The sequence below is a fragment of the Mus caroli genome, unplaced genomic scaffold (genome assembly GCF_978045245.1).
Source record: "Mus caroli unplaced genomic scaffold, Mus_caroli_1 scaffold_5, whole genome shotgun sequence".
Lineage (NCBI taxonomy): Eukaryota > Metazoa > Chordata > Mammalia > Rodentia > Muridae > Mus > Mus caroli.
In genome coordinates, this window is record NW_028227260.1 from 33,457,986 (window position 1) to 33,479,504 (window position 21,519).

The 21,519-nt window shown below is 42.3% G+C and overlaps 2 protein-coding genes across 2 annotated transcripts in view; one reads left to right on the plus strand and one right to left on the minus strand.

Annotated features, from left to right (window-relative positions):
- The window catches only part of LOC115030101 (ADP-ribosylation factor-like protein 4C), a 57,655-nt gene that overhangs the window by 22,600 nt on the left and 13,536 nt on the right, over positions 1 to 21,519 (minus strand). The window contains exons 4-6 of the mRNA XM_085838012.1: positions 20,769 to 20,902; positions 19,200 to 19,295; positions 18,621 to 18,820 (exon numbers count right to left, since the gene is read on the minus strand). The gene's annotated coding sequence lies outside the window, so the exon portion shown is untranslated. The remainder of the gene's footprint in view (positions 1 to 18,620; positions 18,821 to 19,199; positions 19,296 to 20,768; positions 20,903 to 21,519) is intronic.
- Positions 1,054 to 19,719, plus strand: LOC110286743 (glycine receptor subunit alpha-4). The gene is made up of 9 exons (XM_021153318.3): positions 1,054 to 1,188; positions 4,952 to 5,082; positions 5,361 to 5,428; positions 6,156 to 6,379; positions 6,520 to 6,602; positions 7,751 to 7,891; positions 11,380 to 11,594; positions 14,397 to 14,546; positions 19,405 to 19,719. The coding sequence occupies exons 1-9, from the start codon at positions 1,121 to 1,123 to the stop codon at positions 19,693 to 19,695; spliced, it is 1,371 nt and encodes a 456-aa protein (XP_021008977.1). The 5' UTR covers positions 1,054 to 1,120; the 3' UTR covers positions 19,696 to 19,719.

Below are 21,519 nucleotides of genomic sequence, written 5' to 3' on the forward strand. Positions count from 1 at the left end.
CAGAAAACAAGGGAGGAAGGGTCACATTCGGTCCTGCGTCCTGCCCCCAATCTCACTGCCCACCTGTGATTCCTCTAAAGCTGATAAAGCCGATGGCCCAGCTGAGCACCCAGGATAGTTGTCCCTTCCCGCAAGCAGCCCTGGGGAACAGACACTGAGGAGGAAGGATTTTTGAGAGGTCACAGGACTCCACAAAGAATACCCGACTGAGGGGAACCAAGGAGGGAAGAGAATGCACACATTACAGGTTGAAGGGAATAGGAGAACCATAGAGCTGGGCAGGTAAAGAGAAGGACAGACTGTAGGCTGTCATCCCCCAGGCCTCCATCCAGAGGGTACAGAAAAGCAGCCCCTAGAGTCAGACTCCACACCTCTGACCTGTTTCATCTTCAGGATACCCTGTGGCTGCCCCATGGCCTTCTGAGGTCTTTATTCCCTTAGAAAAAGCATTAAGTCTTTAACTCTAGGGCTCCACTTTGACTCCAGGCTAAAAAGAAAGATGCTGGGTACAGGAGTAACAAGGCTGACTACTGACTACACATGAGCTAGCATTCCTCCTGTTAGAGTTGGAGGCCGGACCTAACACCTCAGGCTCTCCCCAAGTGGCAGCTCAGCAGCCCAGGCTCCTCCCTAGTACTCACACAAGCTGGGAACCCCACTCCAGCTACTGGCGACTGTGCCTTTAAATTGCTGCTTTCAAAGGGTGCATCTAGGGGGATGTGGGAGGGAGAGAAACATCTTTCTACCGGTCTCCTTCCTCCCTCCCCTCCAAGACTCTCCAGGGTTTGGAGAGTGATTGCTACCCAAAGAGAATCTTTTCTGGTTCCCTGACCGGCAGGCTGAGGCCCTTCTCAGTCTAAGACAAGCTCAAGCCGGAGCTGGTAGGGTTATCTGTGTCAGGTTCAGATCTATTCAGGGGAATAGTTCTAGACCCTGACTGCTAAGGACAGAGCAGAAAAGAAGCAGGAGTGGAAAGAGCGCTCAACTCCTAGCCCAGCCACACAGGCTCTTTATTCCAGTCCAAGTTGGAGAGAGGGGCTCTATACTACTGGCTTTCCGACAGGATACCTGCTCTCACCTTGGCAGCCAAGCTGAGAAAGGACTCCAAGGTCCCTGCAGAATGACAACTCTTGTTCCAGCAAGCCTCTTCCTTCTTCTCTGGACCTTGCCAGGGAAGGTCCTCCTCAGGTGAGTTCAGTGGGGTGAGGAGGAGGAGCATGCAAACACTAACTGGGGGCTGGTGGTAACAGATTGGGCAGCTCCCACAGTTTCTTCTAAGTTTGAAAAAACAAACCTTGTCTGGAGGGCATCAGGGGAGGACACACCCTCCTCAGTCAGGACCAGGAGCTGTCCAGTACAGTGGTGCAGCCCCATTGAGGGTATAGGAGCATCTGTATGGGTGAATTGCATGGGTCTGGGTAGGGGCTAGGTAGCTGAGCCCTAAAACGGATGTCATTCATCCTGTAACTGAACCTTATCTCCATATCACCTGGACCTCTAAAAATGACAGAAACATCTACCAGATGCCTGCCAAATAGGCTGCAGGTGGTACAGGATTGCCACGGGACCACAGCATGTTGGAGCTGGGATGCCTGAACCTTAGCTTTCTGCAGTTACCCTGCCCTTTTACACATGGCTGCTCACTGCCCTTTTGAGAGGCACTAGGTAGCAGTTATTTCCTGGCTTTGCAGGGAAAGAATTCTTGGGGTTCCTTTTGAATGTCCCCTGACCATTTATTTGCTCTTTTTGCATTTTAACAAGAGCTGGTCTAGGTTGACAGGATATGCTGAATAGACAAGATAGCTATGGCTCAGCTACAGTGGTCTTCAAAGGAACACCTCACAAAGTGAAAAGAGTGAATGCCAGAGCCATGTCTCCTCCCTCTTAACACAAGGCGTGTCCCAGAGCATCTGGCTTCTGAGGTACTTTCAGCCCCATTGCTTGCAGACACATGATGGCAGGCAGGAAGGGGTGCACAGTGGGACAGTGTGCTTAGAAAGAAAAAACAGCTAAAAGTGGACTGGCAGCATAGAGGGAGCTGACAGGATACAAACATAAAGGGGACACTGGGTTGGGCTTTGCTGACCTTTGTTGAGGGGAGGCTGCCTCAAGATCCAAGAACAAGTGGATGTCATTAGAGCAAGATAGGCTCTTAGAGAATCCTAGCTTCAAGCTATTTGTTGTATATATGGAAACTGGATCATAGAGAAGGGTAGTGAGTGACCTGCTACAGGTTGACCAAGTAGCCCACAGCTTAATCAAAATTCTCTCCTCATACCACCCCAGGACTTTGTATGGGGACTGTCAGTTCTTGACCCTTCTAGGTCCTATGAGTGTTAGGAACTTTCCAGGAACTAAAGGGTGGATAGAATGGTTTCACAAAGTCATTCTTAGTCTTAGTTCCTTAGACAAGATAATCTCAGACTCTGGTAACCAAAACAGGCTTCGGGACTGAAGACAGAAGATTCCCAGCCTATCTTAGAGTCCTAGGACAGGGACCAGAGGAGAGGTGACCTGAGTGAGGCTGAGCACAGTAGAGGTCTGCTTGCTCTGTATGCAGGGCCATGTGGCCTCCCAGCAGGCAGGTGGCAGATGGCCAACAGCAGCAGCAGCAGCAGCAGCAGCAGCAGCACCTGGCTGGTGTGGATATCCTGTGGTGAAGCTACAGACGGCTGCCTTCCCCACCGACCTCCTTGGATTTCCATAGTATATACTTAAGCCACCTGCTCTGGCTACTCCTGCCAGTGGGCAGGGTGGCCTCTGTCCCCAGGGCAAGGGATTCCTCCTGCTTTCAGAATCTAAGATCTAACTCTAAGAAGTCAGTGTGACAGGTCTTGGCCTTTCCTCACTCTGGTTCTTTAATAGAACATCCTGGGTTGCTTGTCTTGTAACAAGTACTGGGATAGATACATTAAGTCTTGAAGTTATTGGCTCTGGTTCTGAATTCTGGCTTTACCACTAGCTATAGGCCCTTAGAGAAGTCATTTCACCTACACCTTACAAATCCCCAGTCTCATAATCTATGTACCGTTAGGTCTTCATACTCATCAGTTGTCCACATCTTCAAATTCAAACATCCCAGACTCAAAATATTTATTAGCACTTGTGCTGGCCATATTTGGATTTTCTTTGTCTTTATTCCCTAAACAGCTACTTGTATAACATTTAAAGTGCATTAGGTATTAGAACCCAGAGATGATTTACTAGTATACAGGAAGATGTACACAGGTCATATGCAAAGACTATACCACTTTATATATTATCCATAGAGGGGTCCTAGGAACAGTGTCTCCTGGATACAAAGAACCAATTTTAACAGAGATAATCAGGGACGACTGACATGAGAACTAACCTAGATAACGCCTGTGAAACATTTAATGCGGTACCTCTGCTCCTTTAATGATTCCATCAGTCACTGACTAGAACACAGAATTACTGGGGAAATTTAAGTGTATGTATGCATACATGTTTATATATGTGTAGGCACAAATACATGTGGGTGTACAGTGACATGCATGTTGTGCATATATGTGTAAAGGACTAAGGTTGATATCAAGTGTCTTCTTTGACCATTCTTTATCTTACATATTGAGGTAGGGGCATTTGCTGAACCTATATCTAGCCAGTTTCATCGAGTCTAACTGTTACAAGAAAGCTAGGCTCCCCAGAGATAGGATTACATGTGTGTTGTTACATGTCTACCAGAGTTTTATCTGGGTGCTGAGGATCTGAACAATGTTCCTCATGCTTGCACAGTGAGTATTTTATCCACTGATTCATCTCCTCAGTTCTTAGGAGGAAGACTGGCAAAAGAAAAGAGGCTAGATTCGATGCCAGGCCAAAACATACTCACATCTCCCCCCAAATCGAGATCTTAGGTAGAGAAAGATGGGAGTTTACTTCAGTATGATCACTCTATTGGGAAATTCTCCCATGGCTATTTATCCCGGGTTATTACCATAGTTGAATTCACCTGCCTGTAATGGCCATGACACTACACTTAAACACACCTTCTTGCTATGCCAAGAAGAAAGAAAGAAAGAAAGAAAGAAAGAAAGAAAGAAAGAAAGAAAGAAAGAAAGAAAGAAAGAAAAAGAAAGGAAGAAAGGAAGGAAGGAAGGAAGGAAGGAAGGAAGGAAGGAAGGAAGGAAGGAAGGAAGAAAGAAAGAAAGAAAGAAAGAAAGAAAGAAAGAAAGAAAGAAAGAAAGAAAGAAAGAAAGAGGGGGGAGAGGGAGAGAGGGAGAGAGGGGGAGAAAAAGGCAGGCAGGCACAAATCAGACCTACTCCCAAAGAAGCTGGGTCCTAATTCCTGGAAATGTTACAGGAAGCCCAAGCAACTGATATCAGGTCTCAGAGAAGCTGCTTGTTCTAAAACTCCTTCTATCCTTGGCTAGGCCATATTAACACACTGGGTGAGATGTCATTCTTCTTTGAATGCTTTCAAAGTGTCTTCAGGAATAGAACACTAAGTAGGTCTTTAGTCCAGTGACTGATTCCTGACTGTGTTACTCAGAAGTTCTGAGACTTTGGGCAAGTAACTACCTTTAAAAAAATTAATTAGTAAACTAACTTACTTACTTTACATCCTGACTGCAGTTTCCCTCCCTCCATTCCTCCCTGGCCTTCCTTCTCACCCCCCCCCCCATCCACTCCCCCTCTGTTTCTATACCTCTTAAGCCTGTTTTCTTGCCTGGAAAATGGAGGCAACAGCCTTAATATCATGTAGTGAGAATTAAGAGTAAAAAGACTTAGCCTATGTGAAAGCCACTTCCCAGAACTATTGTTGGGCAGCCATGTAAGCTCGTAACTGCTTGGCTCTTCTCATTTACTACAGCAGAGAATCATTCTCGCTTATCTTCCTGTGTGCTGGGCAAATCCACCCAAGGGGGATGAGGGCAGGAAAGCACAAGCTGTGCAACCATCCTCAAACTTCTTTTCTTCTCCCATCCAGTGTGGCTTTGGCAAAAGAGGATGTCAAATCTGGGCTTAAAGGATCCCAGCCTATGTCCCCCTCTGATTTCTTGGACAAGCTTATGGGACGAACATCTGGATATGATGCTAGGATTAGGCCCAATTTCAAAGGTAAGAGAGGTCCACGTACTTAGTCCCCTCCATGCTTACTGTTTCGGGTGGCACATTCCTTAGGCAGAACTTGTTCGCTGCCCTTAAGAAAAGAGGCTGGAAGTCTAAGGCTAGAGCTCAGAGCTCAAAACAAGCCTCTACCCCCTTGCCTGTGGGTCTGTGTAGCTATCAGTCTTTGCTCCAGAGTGGCCTGATCTGAAGCTCAGAGAGGGACTTAAGGAAACTACACTGAGATTTCTGGAAGGCCCTGCCAACGGGCTATGCTTTGCTACCCTTAGGTCCACCTGTGAATGTGACCTGCAACATCTTCATCAACAGTTTTGGCTCCGTCACTGAGACCACCATGGTAAGGGGTCTTCCTATTCCCCACTTCCATTCCAGTGTGCCACCACATTGCAAGAATTTCCTTTCTGCTGCCCTTTTCTTGCTTTGTGATCATAGCTTTAGCCATGGGACATTTGAGTTGATGACTGAGAGGCTATTCTTAGTCCAGAGTTTCCCTAGCTAAATGCAAACTAGCCTAAAAAATGGTCATCAAATATGTGAAGAAACCCAAGGCAGGGCACAGGCTTTTGAATTAGAAAGACCTGAGTTCAAATTGCACCTCTAGCACCTACTATCTGTATTAAGCAGGTGGACATCAACCTTCCCAGGACCTTGTTATTCATACGTAAAGGGTAGAACATGAAACCATTCTCCATACAAGATTGATGCAAGGTTTAAATAAAACGGTGTGTACGAGGAAAGCACTTGGAGATGAGGATGTGGCTCAGTGATAGAGTATTTGCCCAGCATGCTCAAGAACCTAGGTTCAACCTCCTGTCCTACCAAAAGTAAACAATAAGCTCTTATCAGTGAGTCTGGCACATAGTAGGTAAGATATGAATAAATAAATATCCCTTCCCATCTTTGCCATATTTGCGCCAACTGGACTTTCTCCACTGGAAAATGCCTATTGGCCCTCAAGATGCATCTCCAGCATTTCCTGCTCATGGCCTTTCTGCTCATGTTAGCTTTATTGGAACCCTGGGAAAAGCACTGAATCTGATAGGCCCTCCTCTCCACCCTTCCAGGACTACCGGGTAAATGTCTTCTTGCGGCAGCAGTGGAATGACCCACGTCTGGCCTACCGAGAATATCCAGATGACTCTCTGGACCTAGACCCATCCATGCTCGACTCTATCTGGAAGCCAGACCTCTTCTTTGCCAATGAGAAAGGGGCCAACTTCCATGAGGTGACCACAGACAACAAGTTACTGCGCATCTTCAAGAATGGGAATGTTCTCTACAGCATCAGGTGCACCTAGTGTATAGCAAGGAGATTCTGTATCAAGAGGAAGAAGCCAGATGGAGGTAGAAGGGTGGGAAGATGGTCCATGCTGTACAGTGCTGGAACCCAGCAAACTGATGCCATTACTTTTTTACTGTTCCCACCAGATTGACCCTCATTTTGTCCTGCCCAATGGACCTCAAGAACTTCCCAATGGACATACAGACCTGCACAATGCAGCTGGAAAGCTGTAAGTGTTTCTAGTGAATCACAAGGCAAGGCCTGGAGTAACAGCTAGTTAATGATATTTTAGACATTTTCCCAAGTACACACAATCAGTTCTTGTTGTGGATGAGAATAGAAGCCAAGGCTCCTTGACACCCAGCCCAGACTGGGTTTTGTGTTCCCACATTACTTGCTGGACTGACCATTCCATAGGGCTGAGGAACAAAATACCTCCCAGCCATGTATACAAATGTGCTTCTTTACCTGGCTCAAGAGGTAAAAAAACTATAAGATCAGGACAGGAGATATTCCTCAGAGAAGAAAACTTGTAGTGCTGTTTCTACTACATGGGAACAGAGGTGCCAAGAAAGTGCTCTTTGGTCTGCCCTCTAGAATTGATACACCATATTCACAAGCAGGATCCCATTATCCCTCACAACAACTTTACAAACTTAGTTGGGACAAGCTCTACTAGCCTCACTTTACAGAAGAGTAGATGACTCACCTGAAGTCACACAACTACAGTAGGATTTATACTACATTCTGTAAACATCAGTCTCCTCTTACACATGAGAATATGGTCATGTCTGGGACACAAGCCTTCATGAACTGCAAGCAATCTGTGAGCAACTTGGCATGTTCAGCTATCAACTCTCAATATTTTCCGATTCAAGTCCCTGGCTAGGAGTCTGTGGTATGCACATTCTCCCATGCATGACTGGAAGGACAGAAATAGTTCTCTCTTCCCTGAGGAAAAGTGGCAGAAGCCCTGGCTCTAAGGCTCAGCTTAGGACATGTGGTTGGTACACATGCTCACTCCTCTGGGCTTAAGATGTGGCAGGAGGTTCCCAGCTGGGGTCCTTGACATCTTTCCAACCTTCTTGGCCTACATTCCAAGTCTGCCAGAGTAATTTCTCTGTAAGCATTTCCCAAGCTTGAGATCCACGTTAGTAGAGGAGTCTGGATCTTTCTGACTTGCTCATTTAGTACAGGCCCATGAGACAACTGAGGAAATTCCCTCTTCAGAATCATTTCCTTTTCCAAGCTGAGTATGTCATTTCTAAACCCCAAATCTTGTCACTCAACTCCATATCCTTGCTAACCTTAACTCCACCTCTATCTTCACCCCAAACAAACACTCTGAAACTTTTTTGATGTCTCTGTCACTTGCAGTTGGATACACCATGAATGACCTCATGTTTGAGTGGCTAGAAGATGCTCCTGCTGTCCAAGTGGCTGAGGGGTTGACTCTACCGCAATTTATCTTGCGGGATGAGAAGGATCTAGGTTATTGTACCAAGCACTACAATACAGGTAAGAATCAGGCAAGTCTTTATTATCTGTGAGGTACTAGAAGGTCTCAAGGTAAGAGACAACAGGATAAGGCAACCATGTTCTACTAGAATCTCAACAGTTGAGATATGTTTCCTAAACCTTATTTCATCAGGGAGGACGCTATCAACACCATTTTCAAAGAAAGAACACAGAAAGTCTATAGGGATGGCTCAGTAGGTAAAACTGACAACCTGTATTTAATCCCCAGAACATACCCGATGAAAGGAGATAACTGACTCCTACAAGCTGTCCCCTGACCTCAACACATGCACTGAGACATGCTCATACTCACAGAAACACGAAAAAACACATAACTGTAAAAATAAATCTTAAAAAAAAAGTTAACAGAGAGAGGTGAGAGTTTGAATTAGTTGTCACACAGCTAATTGATTCAGAATTACAATCCATGTTTGTATGTCTCTCAGATACTGCAGATTAAAGGGCTCTGTGACAATGAACAGCCAAAATGTCTTATTTTTCCTAGGGTCATTTCTGTGTGAAAAGTCAGGAAATCTACATTTAGGAGTTGTCAATAGTTATGCTCAAATAGAAGAAACAGGCCTGAGGGAAAAGGTAGTTGAGCATGCATGCTTCCCACAGTCATCTCCACTGTTTAGCTCTCCTGAACATCAGGACACATTCTTATTCTGCATGTAGAGCAAGGGAAGTGGAGAGGAACTGTTTTTCCAAACTGGACAGCTCATTACTTCAGCTTTCCCAAGAGTTGCTGGGTCTTCATTTTCTTTAGCAACTTAGTTGTGTGGGAGTGAGGGGGGAACAGTTCCTTGAACTTAGAAACTGCAGCTGGGAGTAGAAATTGATAGAGACTTGGGAGGGGGGATGGTAATTTGAATGTAGATGAATTGTTTCCAAGCTTTTTGTACTCAATATATTCATTCCCCTAGGGAGTCTTTTAAAAATATTGATTCCTAAGCTGTAACTCTCGGGGATTCTGATTACATATACTAGAGGAAATACCTAGAAATTTGCATGGCTAACAAGTATCATGAGACTTATGGTGTGTGTAGGTAGTTCAGGAAACACTGTATTTTGAAAAATAGTACTTAGGAAGCTATTTTTTTTCCTGTTTATTTATACAGGACTTCCACTCCTTAGAATATATTTTAAGAAAATATTACAAAATATTCATTGGGTTTAGTTACATTTCTCCCATTATTGCAAACAAAACTTGGAATTGTTCTAAAAATTCACCCACATGGTAGAAGTTAAGACAGTGTATCTACTTGGTAAAATAATATACAGTCATGAACACGATATTTTTACAGTTCTTATAGCTTCATGGGAAAGTACAAATAGAAAAAAAGGATAAGATTCAGTGTTATGTACAGAGTATGACTATATTATGGTAACAGGAGCCTGATATAGCTGTCTCCTGAGAGGCTCTGCCAGTGCCTGACAAATACAGAAGTGGATGCTCACAGTCATCTACAGGATAGAACACACAGGGCCCTCAATGGAGGAGCTAGAGAAAGAACCCAAGGAGCTGAAGGGATTTGTAGCCCCCTAGGAAGAAAAACAATATGAACTAACCAGTAACCCCAGAACTCCCTGGGACTAAACCACCAACCAAAGAAAACACACATGGAGGGACTCCTGCCTCTAGCTGCATATGTAGCTGAGGATGGCCTAGACAGTCATCAATGGGAGGAGAAGCCCTTGGTCCTATGAAGGTTCTATGCCCCAGTGTAGGAGAATGCCAAGGCCAGGAAGTGGGAGTGGGTAGGGTTGGTAAGTAGGGGGAGGGGGAAGTGGATAGGGGATTTTCAGAGGGGAAACTAGGAAAGGGGATAGCATCTAAAATGTAAATAAAGAAAATATCTAATAAAAAAAGAACAAAGCAAAGATATGTATTAATCATAAATTTCATCTGTGCTGAATATGTACAGACTTTTTCCATATCATTATTATGTTATATCATAGAGCTGACAAGATGGCTTAGTGGGTAAATGAATTGAGTTCAGTTCCTGAGACCCACATTGTGGAAGTCAAGAACTAACTACTGAAGTTGTCCTCTAATGTACGTACGTGTACACACACACACACACACACACACACACACACTAAACAAACAAACAAACAAACAAACAGTTTAAATGAATGATATAGACCTAATTTAAAGTATATGGAAGGGTATGCATATTTTAAATACAAATATGGTGCCACTTTGTATAAGGGATTTGAGCATCCACAGATTTGGTATCTGTAAGGGGAATCTTGAAAGCCATCTCCCAGTGGATACTTAGAGATAGCTATACAAATTGTCTCCTTTTCCTCTTGTGTTATCAAACGCCTCTGGTTTTAAAAGAAGCTGTAAATTACTGTTTTCTTGGCTTCTGAGCCATGGGAATCAGGATAAAGTAAAGGGAGCTGGTATGGGGAAAAGAAGAGCACTGAGATGTGTGCCTAGAACCAATGCATTGCTTTATGGCAGAATACAATAGTGATTCCTGATACTGTGTGACAGTGGCTCTCAACCTTCCTACTGCGGTGAACCTAAAAATACAGTTCCTCGAGATGTGGTGACCCCCAACCAAAACATTATTTTCATTGCTACTTCATAGCTGTAATTTTGCTACTGCTATGAATTATAATCTAAATATTTGTGTTTTCTGATGGTCTTAGGTGATTCTTGCAAAAGAGTCATTACACCTCCAAAGTGGTCTCGACCCACCAGTTGAGAACCACTGGTCTATGGGAACCTGCTTTCCAGGATCCAGAGCAGATGATCTCTGTTGCGAATCTTTTCCAGTTGTATGCTAGATGGTTGTTCTCACCTGCTTAAGACACAGAGTTTATTCTAGCTGGGATTCTGGGATATGAGCAAGTGCAAGGAAGAATGGTATAATATAAATGAAGTCCAAACTAATTCTTTCTTAACAACGCTTTAACAACTGAAATAGTTACTGTGCTGAGCACCTGAACCACTGCATTTCATTTAACTTTTCTAACAGCTCAATGATGGAGTTGCTATTGTTAGTCAGTCTGTTTCTAAGCTAGTAACTAGTGCAAAAAACTTGCGTGGTGGCTCAGAAGAGAATTCCAAATTTGATGTCACCCTGGACCACATAAAAAGACCTTGTCTCAAAAACAAAAGGCATAACAAACAAACAAAAGCTTTGGGTGACTTAGTTAAGATCACATAGCTATTAAGTGAAAACCTGAGATTCAACCTCAGAGAATTTGATTCTGGGGCCTTCTTACTCTTTGTCCTCTTTTTGTAATTGTTACATGAAAAATCTTATTCTGGAAGTAAAAATTCTGGGAGCAAGTAGGCAATCTTTAGGGCTGAGTTGAGAGCTTTCACAGTTTGAAATCTGGCACTATCTGGGGCCAGCTGAGCATCCCAGAGGTTGGTTCAGCAGGGCTGCCCTATTCCTGACCTACACTCCCTCAGGCTAAGCTGCAGTATGGAGACTCAGAGCCAAATACTTCGTTTCTTTTCTCAGGAAAATTCACTTGCATTGAGGTAAAGTTTCACCTGGAGCGGCAGATGGGCTACTATCTCATTCAAATGTACATCCCCAGCCTACTCATCGTCATCCTGTCCTGGGTCTCCTTCTGGATCAACATGGATGCAGCCCCTGCTCGTGTAGGCCTTGGCATCACCACAGTCCTCACCATGACAACTCAGAGCTCTGGATCCAGGGCCTCTTTGCCTAAGGTGAAGAGATATACAAAAAGAACCTGCCTGACATCAAGCCCCCTATTTCCCACTCATTGCATGCTCTGCTATGCTCCTCTATACCTTGCATTTGGCTTTTAACTGCCAATGGCAATAGCTGCCACTCAACATTTCCTCTTCTCCAGAACAGCATAACAACATGAACGCTACGGATTGACTAGAAACTCTGCCTTACTTAGTTCTCTTTGGGAAACACAAGCATGCAAAGGAGCATTATCACAGATAGTCCTATTCTTTCATAGTACAGGTAAAAATGCAGATTGTAGGTTAAGTGACCTTCTCAAGGTGAATGATGACCAGAAAGAACCAAAGAAACAGTAGAGTTTGGAACTGAATTCTGTCCTCTTTCTATAACAAATAAGGTGCTATTACAAAGTGCTCTAAATATAGTATTTATTTGGGGGGAAGGAGAATATTTTGAGGTTGCAAATATAATAGCAATTAAAGACAGTAGACTCTGATCATCTGGGGCCTGTTTATGTTTTGACTATGCAGAAAAATTTGTGCTGATGGGACTAAGAACAGTTCTCCCTGCATCGTGTATTCATGTAGGGAATTTAAAGGTCACCTCAAAGTCCTTATGGTCAGCAAGGCTCTGAGCAAATCAGGCAGTGAGGCCACTTTTTTCATTCAACGAATATTTATTGAGCACATACTATGTACTGTACTTGGTCATGAAAGAATAATGAATCTTGCCTCTAATATTCCCTCTTATTCTGATTTGTTGGGAACCTGGCCCTCAGATAAAAACCTCTCATTCCTTGTTCCATATAAGACTTCTTCACTGGAGACTCAGGCAATGTATAATGTGGATATTGATGGTTTATGAAATTGCTATAGGGGAGACTAAGTGTAGCGTAGGTCAGGCAGACTTAGGTTGAAATCCTAGCCTCATTATTTCCTAATAGTATGACCTTGGGTAAACTGTCTCTCAGTTGCTTGCCTGTAGTATGAGACTAAGAATGCTACCCCTTTCCATGAGGTTACTGTGAAAAATAAATTAATGTATCGATATGCAAGCACAGTGTTTGGCACATAATAATTACATAATAAATGTTTTTTATAATTATCAGGTGTCAGAGTTAAAAAAGAGTGAGTATTAGATCTAGGAGTCTAGTAGATGATATTTCCCCTACTAATTTTTCATTTGCTAGGAAACCTGTAAGTTATTCCAAACCCCCCTATAGAGATAAACAGTGGTCAAGTTCAGATTAACATCAGGGATCCCTTCCTGTATCTGAAGTCCTTGAAAGCCCAGTGGGTCTGGGAGATAGACAGTTAAATAGGATACCTTCTTCATAGGTATTGAATAGGAGACTGCACCAAGGAATTCCTAATCTGCATAACCCATTCCTACTCTTTCAGTGGAATTGCCCAGAAGTAAAGCAGGGTTTGCCAACTTTCACATGTCAGTTAGAGCAAATGTGTGTGTGTGTTTGGAGGGAGGAATGGTATGTGCTTTATAATGCTTTATAGCACCCTTGTCTTTTACCCATTAGATGCCAGTAGCTATGACCACTCTAAAATTGTGTTGCCAAAATTTCCTATAAACACTGCTAAATGCTCGTGTGGGTAGAACACTTTCTTTTGAGTTAAGAACCAATAAGATAGGAGGTTGGGGATATAGCTTATTGGTAAAGCACTATGCCTGTAACACAGGAAGTCATGGATGCAATCTCCACTATCAATCTCTACTCTCACAGAGAAAGCCAGTAAGTAGAGAATGTATCCAATGCAACCTTTGCTATAGCTGGAGTCTGCAGCAATCTCAGTGCTCTATAATACAGAAGCTGATAAAAGGGAGTCACTTTTCACAAATCCTACCCTTGAGATGAAGCTATATGGAGTGAGCTCAAAGCTACACAGGAAATCCCTCTGGTTAAGGAACTGAAAGGTTCTCAATAAACTGAAGTTCTGTCCCTCCTCTTAGACCCATCCAGCTGAGCCTTTTTCCTGAGGAGGTTTGTGTTCAACCTTTACCAGGCAAGTGGGAGAAAAAAAGCTCTTCAAAGCTCCCAAAGGCAGGTAATAAGAGGAACACAGTAGGAAGCAGGTGAGTGGGTGCCAAGAGAGCCCTGCAATTACTGAAGTGTCATGAGAAGGGCTAGGTACCACTCCCTCAGGATTCTGCCCTGTTCTCTCCAAGGTGAGAGATGAAGCTTTAGCTTACCATTGTACTCCATTCCTCAGCAGTGACTCTTGCAAAAGCAGCAGAAAACTCCACAGGGTCAACAGCCGAACAGGAACGGGGGAGATTCTAGTCTGCCAGTGAGGCTAGAACCAAAGCAAATGTCAAGGCCAGTGATTTCAAACCTCCAAATTTTCCAGTCCTAGTATCACCTTTTAACTAAGTGACCTCTGCTGAAACTCCTTCTCTCTGAGTAGTAACTGACTCCACACACCTCCCATGGCTAAGAGAAACCCAGGGCATCCCAGAGGCAAGCAAATGTGATTTGATCATTTTTATTTACTGAAAGAGAAGAATCAAAAGAAATAAAATAGGAAGAGAGAGAAGGCAAAACGGGCATGCAAGAATAACAAAGAAGGGAAATAAAGAGTAAGGGGATAGGCTTATGAAAGTGGAGGGGGAAGACTGCAGAAAGATGAAGGATGATGCGTAGCCTTCAGATAAAGATACATAACATGACAGAATTTTTAAAACCACAGAAGTTTCAGGATAAAACTGAACAATAACAGGCAATTGATATGGATTAGAAATCCACTGGACAGTCCATGGAAGGACTCCAGAAAGGATAACTTCTCTGTTCATTGATGTTGCAGGTGTCCTACGTAAAGGCAATTGACATCTGGATGGCTGTATGCCTGCTCTTTGTATTTGCTGCCTTGCTTGAGTATGCTGCAGTCAATTTTGTCTCTCGTCAGCATAAGGAATTTATGAGACTTCGTAGAAGGCAGAGACGTCAGCGTATGGTGAGTACCAAAGGGGTGGAGCCCACTTTCCTTCTCCTTTGGAGTCTTTCCTTCCTATTACTACTACAAACCCAACCCAGGACTCTAGGACTAGGCAATTGGGAATCCTAGATTCTAGTCCCAGGCTGTTGACAGTTAAATTAAATACTTAGTTTTTCTGGTACTGTTTCCTTTATCTATTCAATGAGACATTAACCCTTAATAAGGCAGTAGAGAAATTAAGAGTATGCCATGCAATAAACGCTTAAAATATATTAGCCCAGGCTAGGCATGGTAGCACATGCCCATAATCTCAGCATTTGGGAGGTAGAGACTGAAGGTTTTGTAAGTTTAAGGCCAGCCTGGTCTACATATCAAGTTCTAGGATATCCAGGACTACATAGAGACCCTGTCTCAAAACAAGCAAACAAAAATATATTTGCCACTATTAGAACCATATATTGGCTTAGCATTAATGTTATTGCTTTGAGAATTAATGATAGTTGTTTTTCGTTTTCCTTGCATACAGAAGGAAGGTATTTTAAGTCATCCTCTATTAAGAACTAAGAGTCAGACACCAGTGCCTTTCAAATGGAGCACTGTAAGATGGTCCCCATGTTTGAACTGAATTTGAAAGACCACTACTTGCCTCTTCTGATTGGTGAAATGTGTCTTGAACATCAGGCACTTCAGAGTTGGTAGGCTTGAGGTGGTGGTCTTCCTCACTCTTGTTTGTTAGCCCCATTTCTTCCAGAACAGAGTGATCACCAAGGGGAGATAGAAGAGGAAGTTGTTGTCATGACAACAGAAGCAGTTTTCCCTCAATTGCCCAGACAATAGGCACTAGGTAAGTTGTCATGACAACAGAGGTGCTTAGGCTACCCTGAGAAAAGCAAGTTCCAATTATGAGCAAAGCTGAAAGCCTTGGTACTGGTTGCTTAATCTTCAGAGACACAGTGTCTCGAGTTTTGATTCCATGTTTTCTGTCTAATCCAGAGGCTTCAAACCCAAAATGCACAGCACATAATTACTTTTTGGAGGACAGAAAACAAATTACCTGAACGCACTGTTAAAATCTTGACTCTAGGGGGCAGCAGGTCTAGCTCAGTGGTAGAGTGCTTGCCAAGGGTATGTATAAATCTTGCGTTTGATCCACAGTAACATACGCGCGCACGCGCGTGCACACACACACACACACACACACACACATACACACACACACACACACACACGGACTTTAGCCTGAGACATAGTAATACAAGGATGCTTTGTTCCTCCTAACTCTCAACTCCCACCTCAGTTGCTCCTGGCACACCACTATTATGACTTCCAATGATCATACAATCTATATGACTTCACATTTCTTGATATGGTTCCTTTCTGGGGAAGATGGGGCTCCTATTTCATACAGATTCTTCTGAATTCCTAGTTTTCCTTTCTTTAGTTCTTTCATGGTTCCCAAAGAGTGAGCCCTCTAGTGGACTGATCTTCAACTACATATCTTTGAATAAGACTCATTCTTCCAGAGACCTGCCTATAAGATTACTTTTGGGATAGCATTGGAAATGTATATGAGGAAAATACCTAATAAAAAATATTTAAAAAAAAAAGAAAGAAAAAGAAAAGACAAAAAAAAAAAGATTTTCCTACCTCATTGAAGGGGTAGGAAAACATGTACATAGTTAGGGGATGAAAAAAATCAGGATGCTCCCTTTCCTAAAATAATCATCTCTGCCTCTTCTTTAGTTGTATGAAACTTTTCTCCAGGTACCAAACTCTTCGATTCATAGTTTGATTTTTAATGATTTTTAACTTTACATTCCTAGGAAAGAACAGGTTTTCAAATACTCCAGAGTCCCTTTCATACGTAAAACACTTGTGTTGCTGTCCCAGTAACAAATATTACTCCAGTTACTACCGTGCTACTCATCTTGCTCCTAGTACCACCTCCTCCCCCACTTGTCTCCCCTGCATGGTGCTTGCTCTTCTCCTGTGGCAGTGCAGGAAATGAGGATGTTTTTTTACATGCCCTTTGCCTTCCCTGATGGTCTAAGGAATTTAGAGGAAAAGGTGAAACCCTTATTTTCATCATCCCTGCAGGGTTAGCCCCTGGCTCTGAGCACACCAGCCAAAGGTGAAGGCTGTCAAACTGGATAGACAAGAATCCTTGCTATTATCAAAACAGTAACTTAAGAACTAGAAAATTTACAAAATACCAGCAAATCCTCTCAGAGCCTTACTTTCAGAACCCTGCTCACCTCTCCATCTTCCATTGAGTGTTCTCCCCCATCTCCAGTTTCTTTTCTCCCTGACTGTCTCACTTCCATATTTATTACTCTATTCCGTCTTCATAGTCCACCTTTTACACTGGGCATTATCTCCCAGCTTCCTTCTCTAGCCTTCCACCACTTGGCTCCTAGATAAGTAGAAACAAATTCAACTCAATTTCAATAGCCATAGAAAGAGCAAAGGGATATTCAATGGCATGTTGTTCCTCCCCAAGCCATAGACACTCCCTCATCATTCAGAGTTTGTCTTAAGTATGTAATATCCAAATTTAGGCCTCTTTTAGGGCACTAATCTTTGCTGCGCAAGCCAAAAAGATACATATTAAAACTAAAAAGAACCAAGAATAGCTTACTTTATTAGATATATTTTCTCTTCTGTATAAAATTACTTTCTTCTAGCCTGAGAAATATTTCCACATAATTTCCTTAGATTTACTGGATAAAAGGGGAAATAATGGGATTTATAAAAACAGAAATTACAGTTGGATCTAAGTTCCTCGCTCAGAATGTTTTCTCAATGCCTAACCTCTGTAGTTGTATTTTGTAGCTGGGTGGCGAGGTGAACAGTGCGGCACAGTTATACTGCAATGCTAGCAAGTATTTCTTTTACTTTTCTTAGCCCTATCATTTTTAAGTCCTTATGAGATATTTTGCATACCAATGGTCCCAGCAAATCTCCCCTGTAGCAAGAGTGTGAATATTAATTATAGAATACATGTGAGATTAATAAAGATCTCTGACTAAGAAAAGGCCAAAATGATAAATGAGCAGAGCCTTCAGGCTGCCAAACTGTAACTTTTCAAGATTAACAAGCCAGGATAGTGAACTGCCTCTGATATATACACATCTAATTCTCTACGAAGACCCCGATACTTCAAGAACAAGATAGCAAAGCTTTCTGGTGGGTAGACGTTAATTTTTTCCTGTGTTCAAAGTGTTCCTCACAGGCTGCAGAGATGGCTTAGAGGATAAGAGCACTGGCTGGCTGTTATTCCAGAGGACCTGGGTTCAATCCCCAGCATGCACATAGCTGCTAACAACAATCTATAACTTCAGTTCCAGGACCCCACCAGTACACACACATGATGCACAGACATACATGAAGGTCAAATGCCCATACACCTCAAATAAAAATAATGAATATTTTAAAAAAGTGTTCCTCCATTTATAGAAGCAAAAGGCTATTGAACCACTGTATAGTGGGGCAAATAATAATTGTTTTTCCTGCCAAATATTTCATAACTGAACAAGATACTTTTCTGAGTAGACTCTTTAGTTTGGGACCCTAACAAGATATTGGCATCCAAGAACAAAAAGCCACTCCATTCCTCATATCCTGAAGCATGTGGCTTATCAGCCCAGTTGTCTATTCAACAGACATCTTCTGAGTATCAATTAGGGTCCAAGCATGGTTCCTGCCACTGGAAACATAGGAATGAATCTGTATATATATGAACTAACAGACAGCAGGGAAAGGGTTTGTGGCCTGAGTTTGTCTGCCACTGATGGCCAGGCTTGTCCTCATAACAGGTCAGTTTTGGGTGATATAATAAAGGCGTTGCTATTACCAACCATACCAGTATCTCATCAACTACTTTTTCATTGATTTCTGTAGCTGCAGAGGCCTTGTTATAAACATCCTACAGTGTCCTTTAAATTGTACAAAATGTTTAACACCTTTGTGCTCATTCTGCATATACATATATATGACATATGTCATATATATGTGTACGTATATATATTCCTTGTTCTTATATGTTAAAGAACTATGTCAGGTAGCTAGGGTGGCTTACTGTTCTTGTTTTACCTTGGACTTCTCCAGTGTTGGGGATGAGAGACTCTGGAACCTCCTCAGTGCTGGGCACACTTGAGTTGATAGATGAAATCAGACGAAAGGATATTTCATTTCAGGCAATCTCTTAGCTGAAGCTTTTACTGCAGAGCATTCAACACTTTTAATATATATAATCATCTTCTATTTGAAGGATATTATTTCTCAAATCTGCTCTAAAATGAGAAAATAGAGTAAGTAAGTTCTGGGGTAGAGGGGCTGAGGGCTTCTTCCAGAAGTAAAGCTCTTGTGGATGGTTCTTCCCACTTCCTCCTCCTCCTCCCTTCAATTTCTTTGATTTCTATCTTCCTGTCCTTGCTTCCTGCTTCCCAGCTGTGTCATAGGTACTCAGTTGTCAGCCAACTATTGTAGTAATGATCATGCTGCTTACTGCTTATTTAAAATGTACCTCCACCATGCTTTCATTCAAAATTAGCTTTAAAATGTACTATCTACACACAAACTATTTCTAAAGCTTTTAAAATTAATTAAAATCAATTTACCAAGTCAAAATATCTCAGCCTTACTGTCTGGTGGTTTTATTGTTCTGTTTACCTGTCACAGGATTTGACGTTGAGATGTTGGCACTTCAGTGGGTTTTAGATGACTCCAAATGTTGCTACACATTTTCAAAGGGAACTCAATGCATGGCTGTAAATGAAACCATAGCATATAGCTTTTTAATATACATAAATATTATATATATCATATATATATATACACACATATACATACCACCTTTTATCTCTTGTAATTATAGGAAGAAGACATCATAAGAGAGAGCCGCTTCTATTTTCGTGGCTATGGCCTAGGACACTGCTTACAAGCAAGGGATGGAGGTCCAATGGAAGGTTCCAGCATTTATAGTCCCCAACCTCCAACCCCTCTTCTAAAGGAAGGAGAAACCATGAGGAAACTCTATGTGGACCGAGCCAAGAGAATTGACACCATCTCCAGGGCTGTCTTCCCTTTTACTTTTCTTGTCTTCAATATCTTCTATTGGGTTGTCTATAAAGTGCTAAGGTCAGAAGATATCCACCAGGCACTGTGAACAGGGTGGAGGCTATAGTGTACAGTTGCTGGCTTCCTGCTTTCACCCAGGTGGGCTTTTCCCTTCCATCAGACTCTCTCAGGAGCTTGAACAGTTCCTTCTGACCTCACACTCATAACTTCAATTACCAGTTGCCAAGCTATGTGGGGACTGCCTAGTGCCAATAGTAGCTGTACTTACAAACATGGCTTATATACCCTCATCCAGATTGACTGCTTACTCTGCCATTTCCCTTTGTTTGTCCACGTGGCTAAAGCCAAAATGACTTTCTGTCATTGCTGGGGCTCCTCTGTGAAGAATATCTAGACTGTGGGATTCTTGGTTTTGCTATCTGCATCTTTTCTACTTGTATTCAGAGCCTGGCTTTTCCTTGGCACTGCTTTCCCTTCCACTGTCCTTTCAGTCCACAAATTCTGCCCTCAATGACCTAGTCAGATATCCTTACCAATAGGAAGACAAAGACACAGGTTTTGAACCTCTTAACAACAATGTAGTCATAGGCTGCATTGGGCTAGGAAATGTTATATGGACCAACAGGAGTAGGTTCACTTCTCCTAGAAAAGATAACATTTTCAGAACTGGGGCAAGAACCCAGGACTCTGTACCCTTCCAGATCTATGTAAGCTTCTTGGTTCCAGACATATTTGTTATAGTCCCTAGTCAAATAGCACAGCCACAAGTTTTATTATGCTGCTGGGGAGGAAAAAGGGAGGGGGAGGCTTATTCTTTAAGAATTGTATTTAATGATTAGGAAGGGTGCTATAAAAGATACTAAAATCTAAGAAGTGGACTACAGAAACACTATTTAGACAGACTACTGCTCTCTTGTTTCTCCTTTTTCTCCGCTCTCTTTATTTTGCAGAACCTTCTTTCTCCTTTACCTCCTATTGGCAAGAAAATAACAGTGCCATACAACCTTGTTCTGAAATAGAATAGGCTTTGAAGTTACTAAGGAGAAACTAGGCATGGATAGGGTCCCTTATCTAGGCTTCTAGGGAAACAAACAATGGTTCTATCTATCTTAGGTAATAGTCGTAGAAGGCAGAGAGCCATAATTTGGGTTGTTTCTTTACCCTTTTGTGCTTCCCTTTCTTCTTCCATAGGATTATTCAGTAAAGCTACAGGAAAGGTCAGAATAGAGTGGGTTGCTGTGTCACTGTAAGTCATGGAGACACAGGGCCTGGTACATTGAGTTCTTTGAAGTGATCTGACCATGAAGAACACAAAAATAAGATGAGAAAGATTAAAGCGTGAGGACTGCAATTGGAATACACAAACAAATAGTATCTTAAAATATTAAAGTCCTTTTCTCTGGACCCAGAAAAAAATTAAGTATGTAATCAGAGCTCTCCTCTGCCCATTCCAACTGTCCTCCTTCTCTTTTCCCATCTCCATCTCTGTTTCATCTCTCCCTCATATTAACTTCATCATTTTACATAGAATTCTAAATTCAAAGTCAACAAGTCCAATGCTATAGTGCAAGGATAAGACCAGCCTTCTTTCTCTATTTACATATTGAATTTGTCTGACCTCTCTCATTCATTGAGATATCCTTTTGTTTCCCTTGATTTTGAAGAAAGTACTTTGGAAAGATCAAGGTAGCTGGCCTAGATTTTTTTTTTTTTTTTTTTTTGAGAAAAGGTATTGATGTATATCCAAAGTTAGCCTACAACTCACTTGCAGCCCAGGCTAGCCTTGGACTTATAATCCTCCTGTCTAACCATACCAAGTATTAGGATTAAAGTGTGCACTACCATATGCAGATCTAGAAAATACTTTTATTGGCCATTTGAGCACTCTCATACAAAGAATCAAACGTTAAAA

Excerpts from the sequence above, each read along its gene's own strand:
- LOC110286743 (XM_021153318.3), top strand. The coding sequence starts at position 1,121 with ATGACAACTCTTGTTCCAGCAAGCCTCTTCCTTCTTCTCTGGACCTTG. Across the intron at positions 6,380-6,519 it reads AATGTTCTCTACAGCATCAG|ATTGACCCTCATTTTGTCCT; the intron begins GTGCACCTAGTG and ends TGTTCCCACCAG. Across the intron at positions 14,547-19,404 it reads GGCAGAGACGTCAGCGTATG|GAAGAAGACATCATAAGAGA; the intron begins GTGAGTACCAAA and ends TTGTAATTATAG.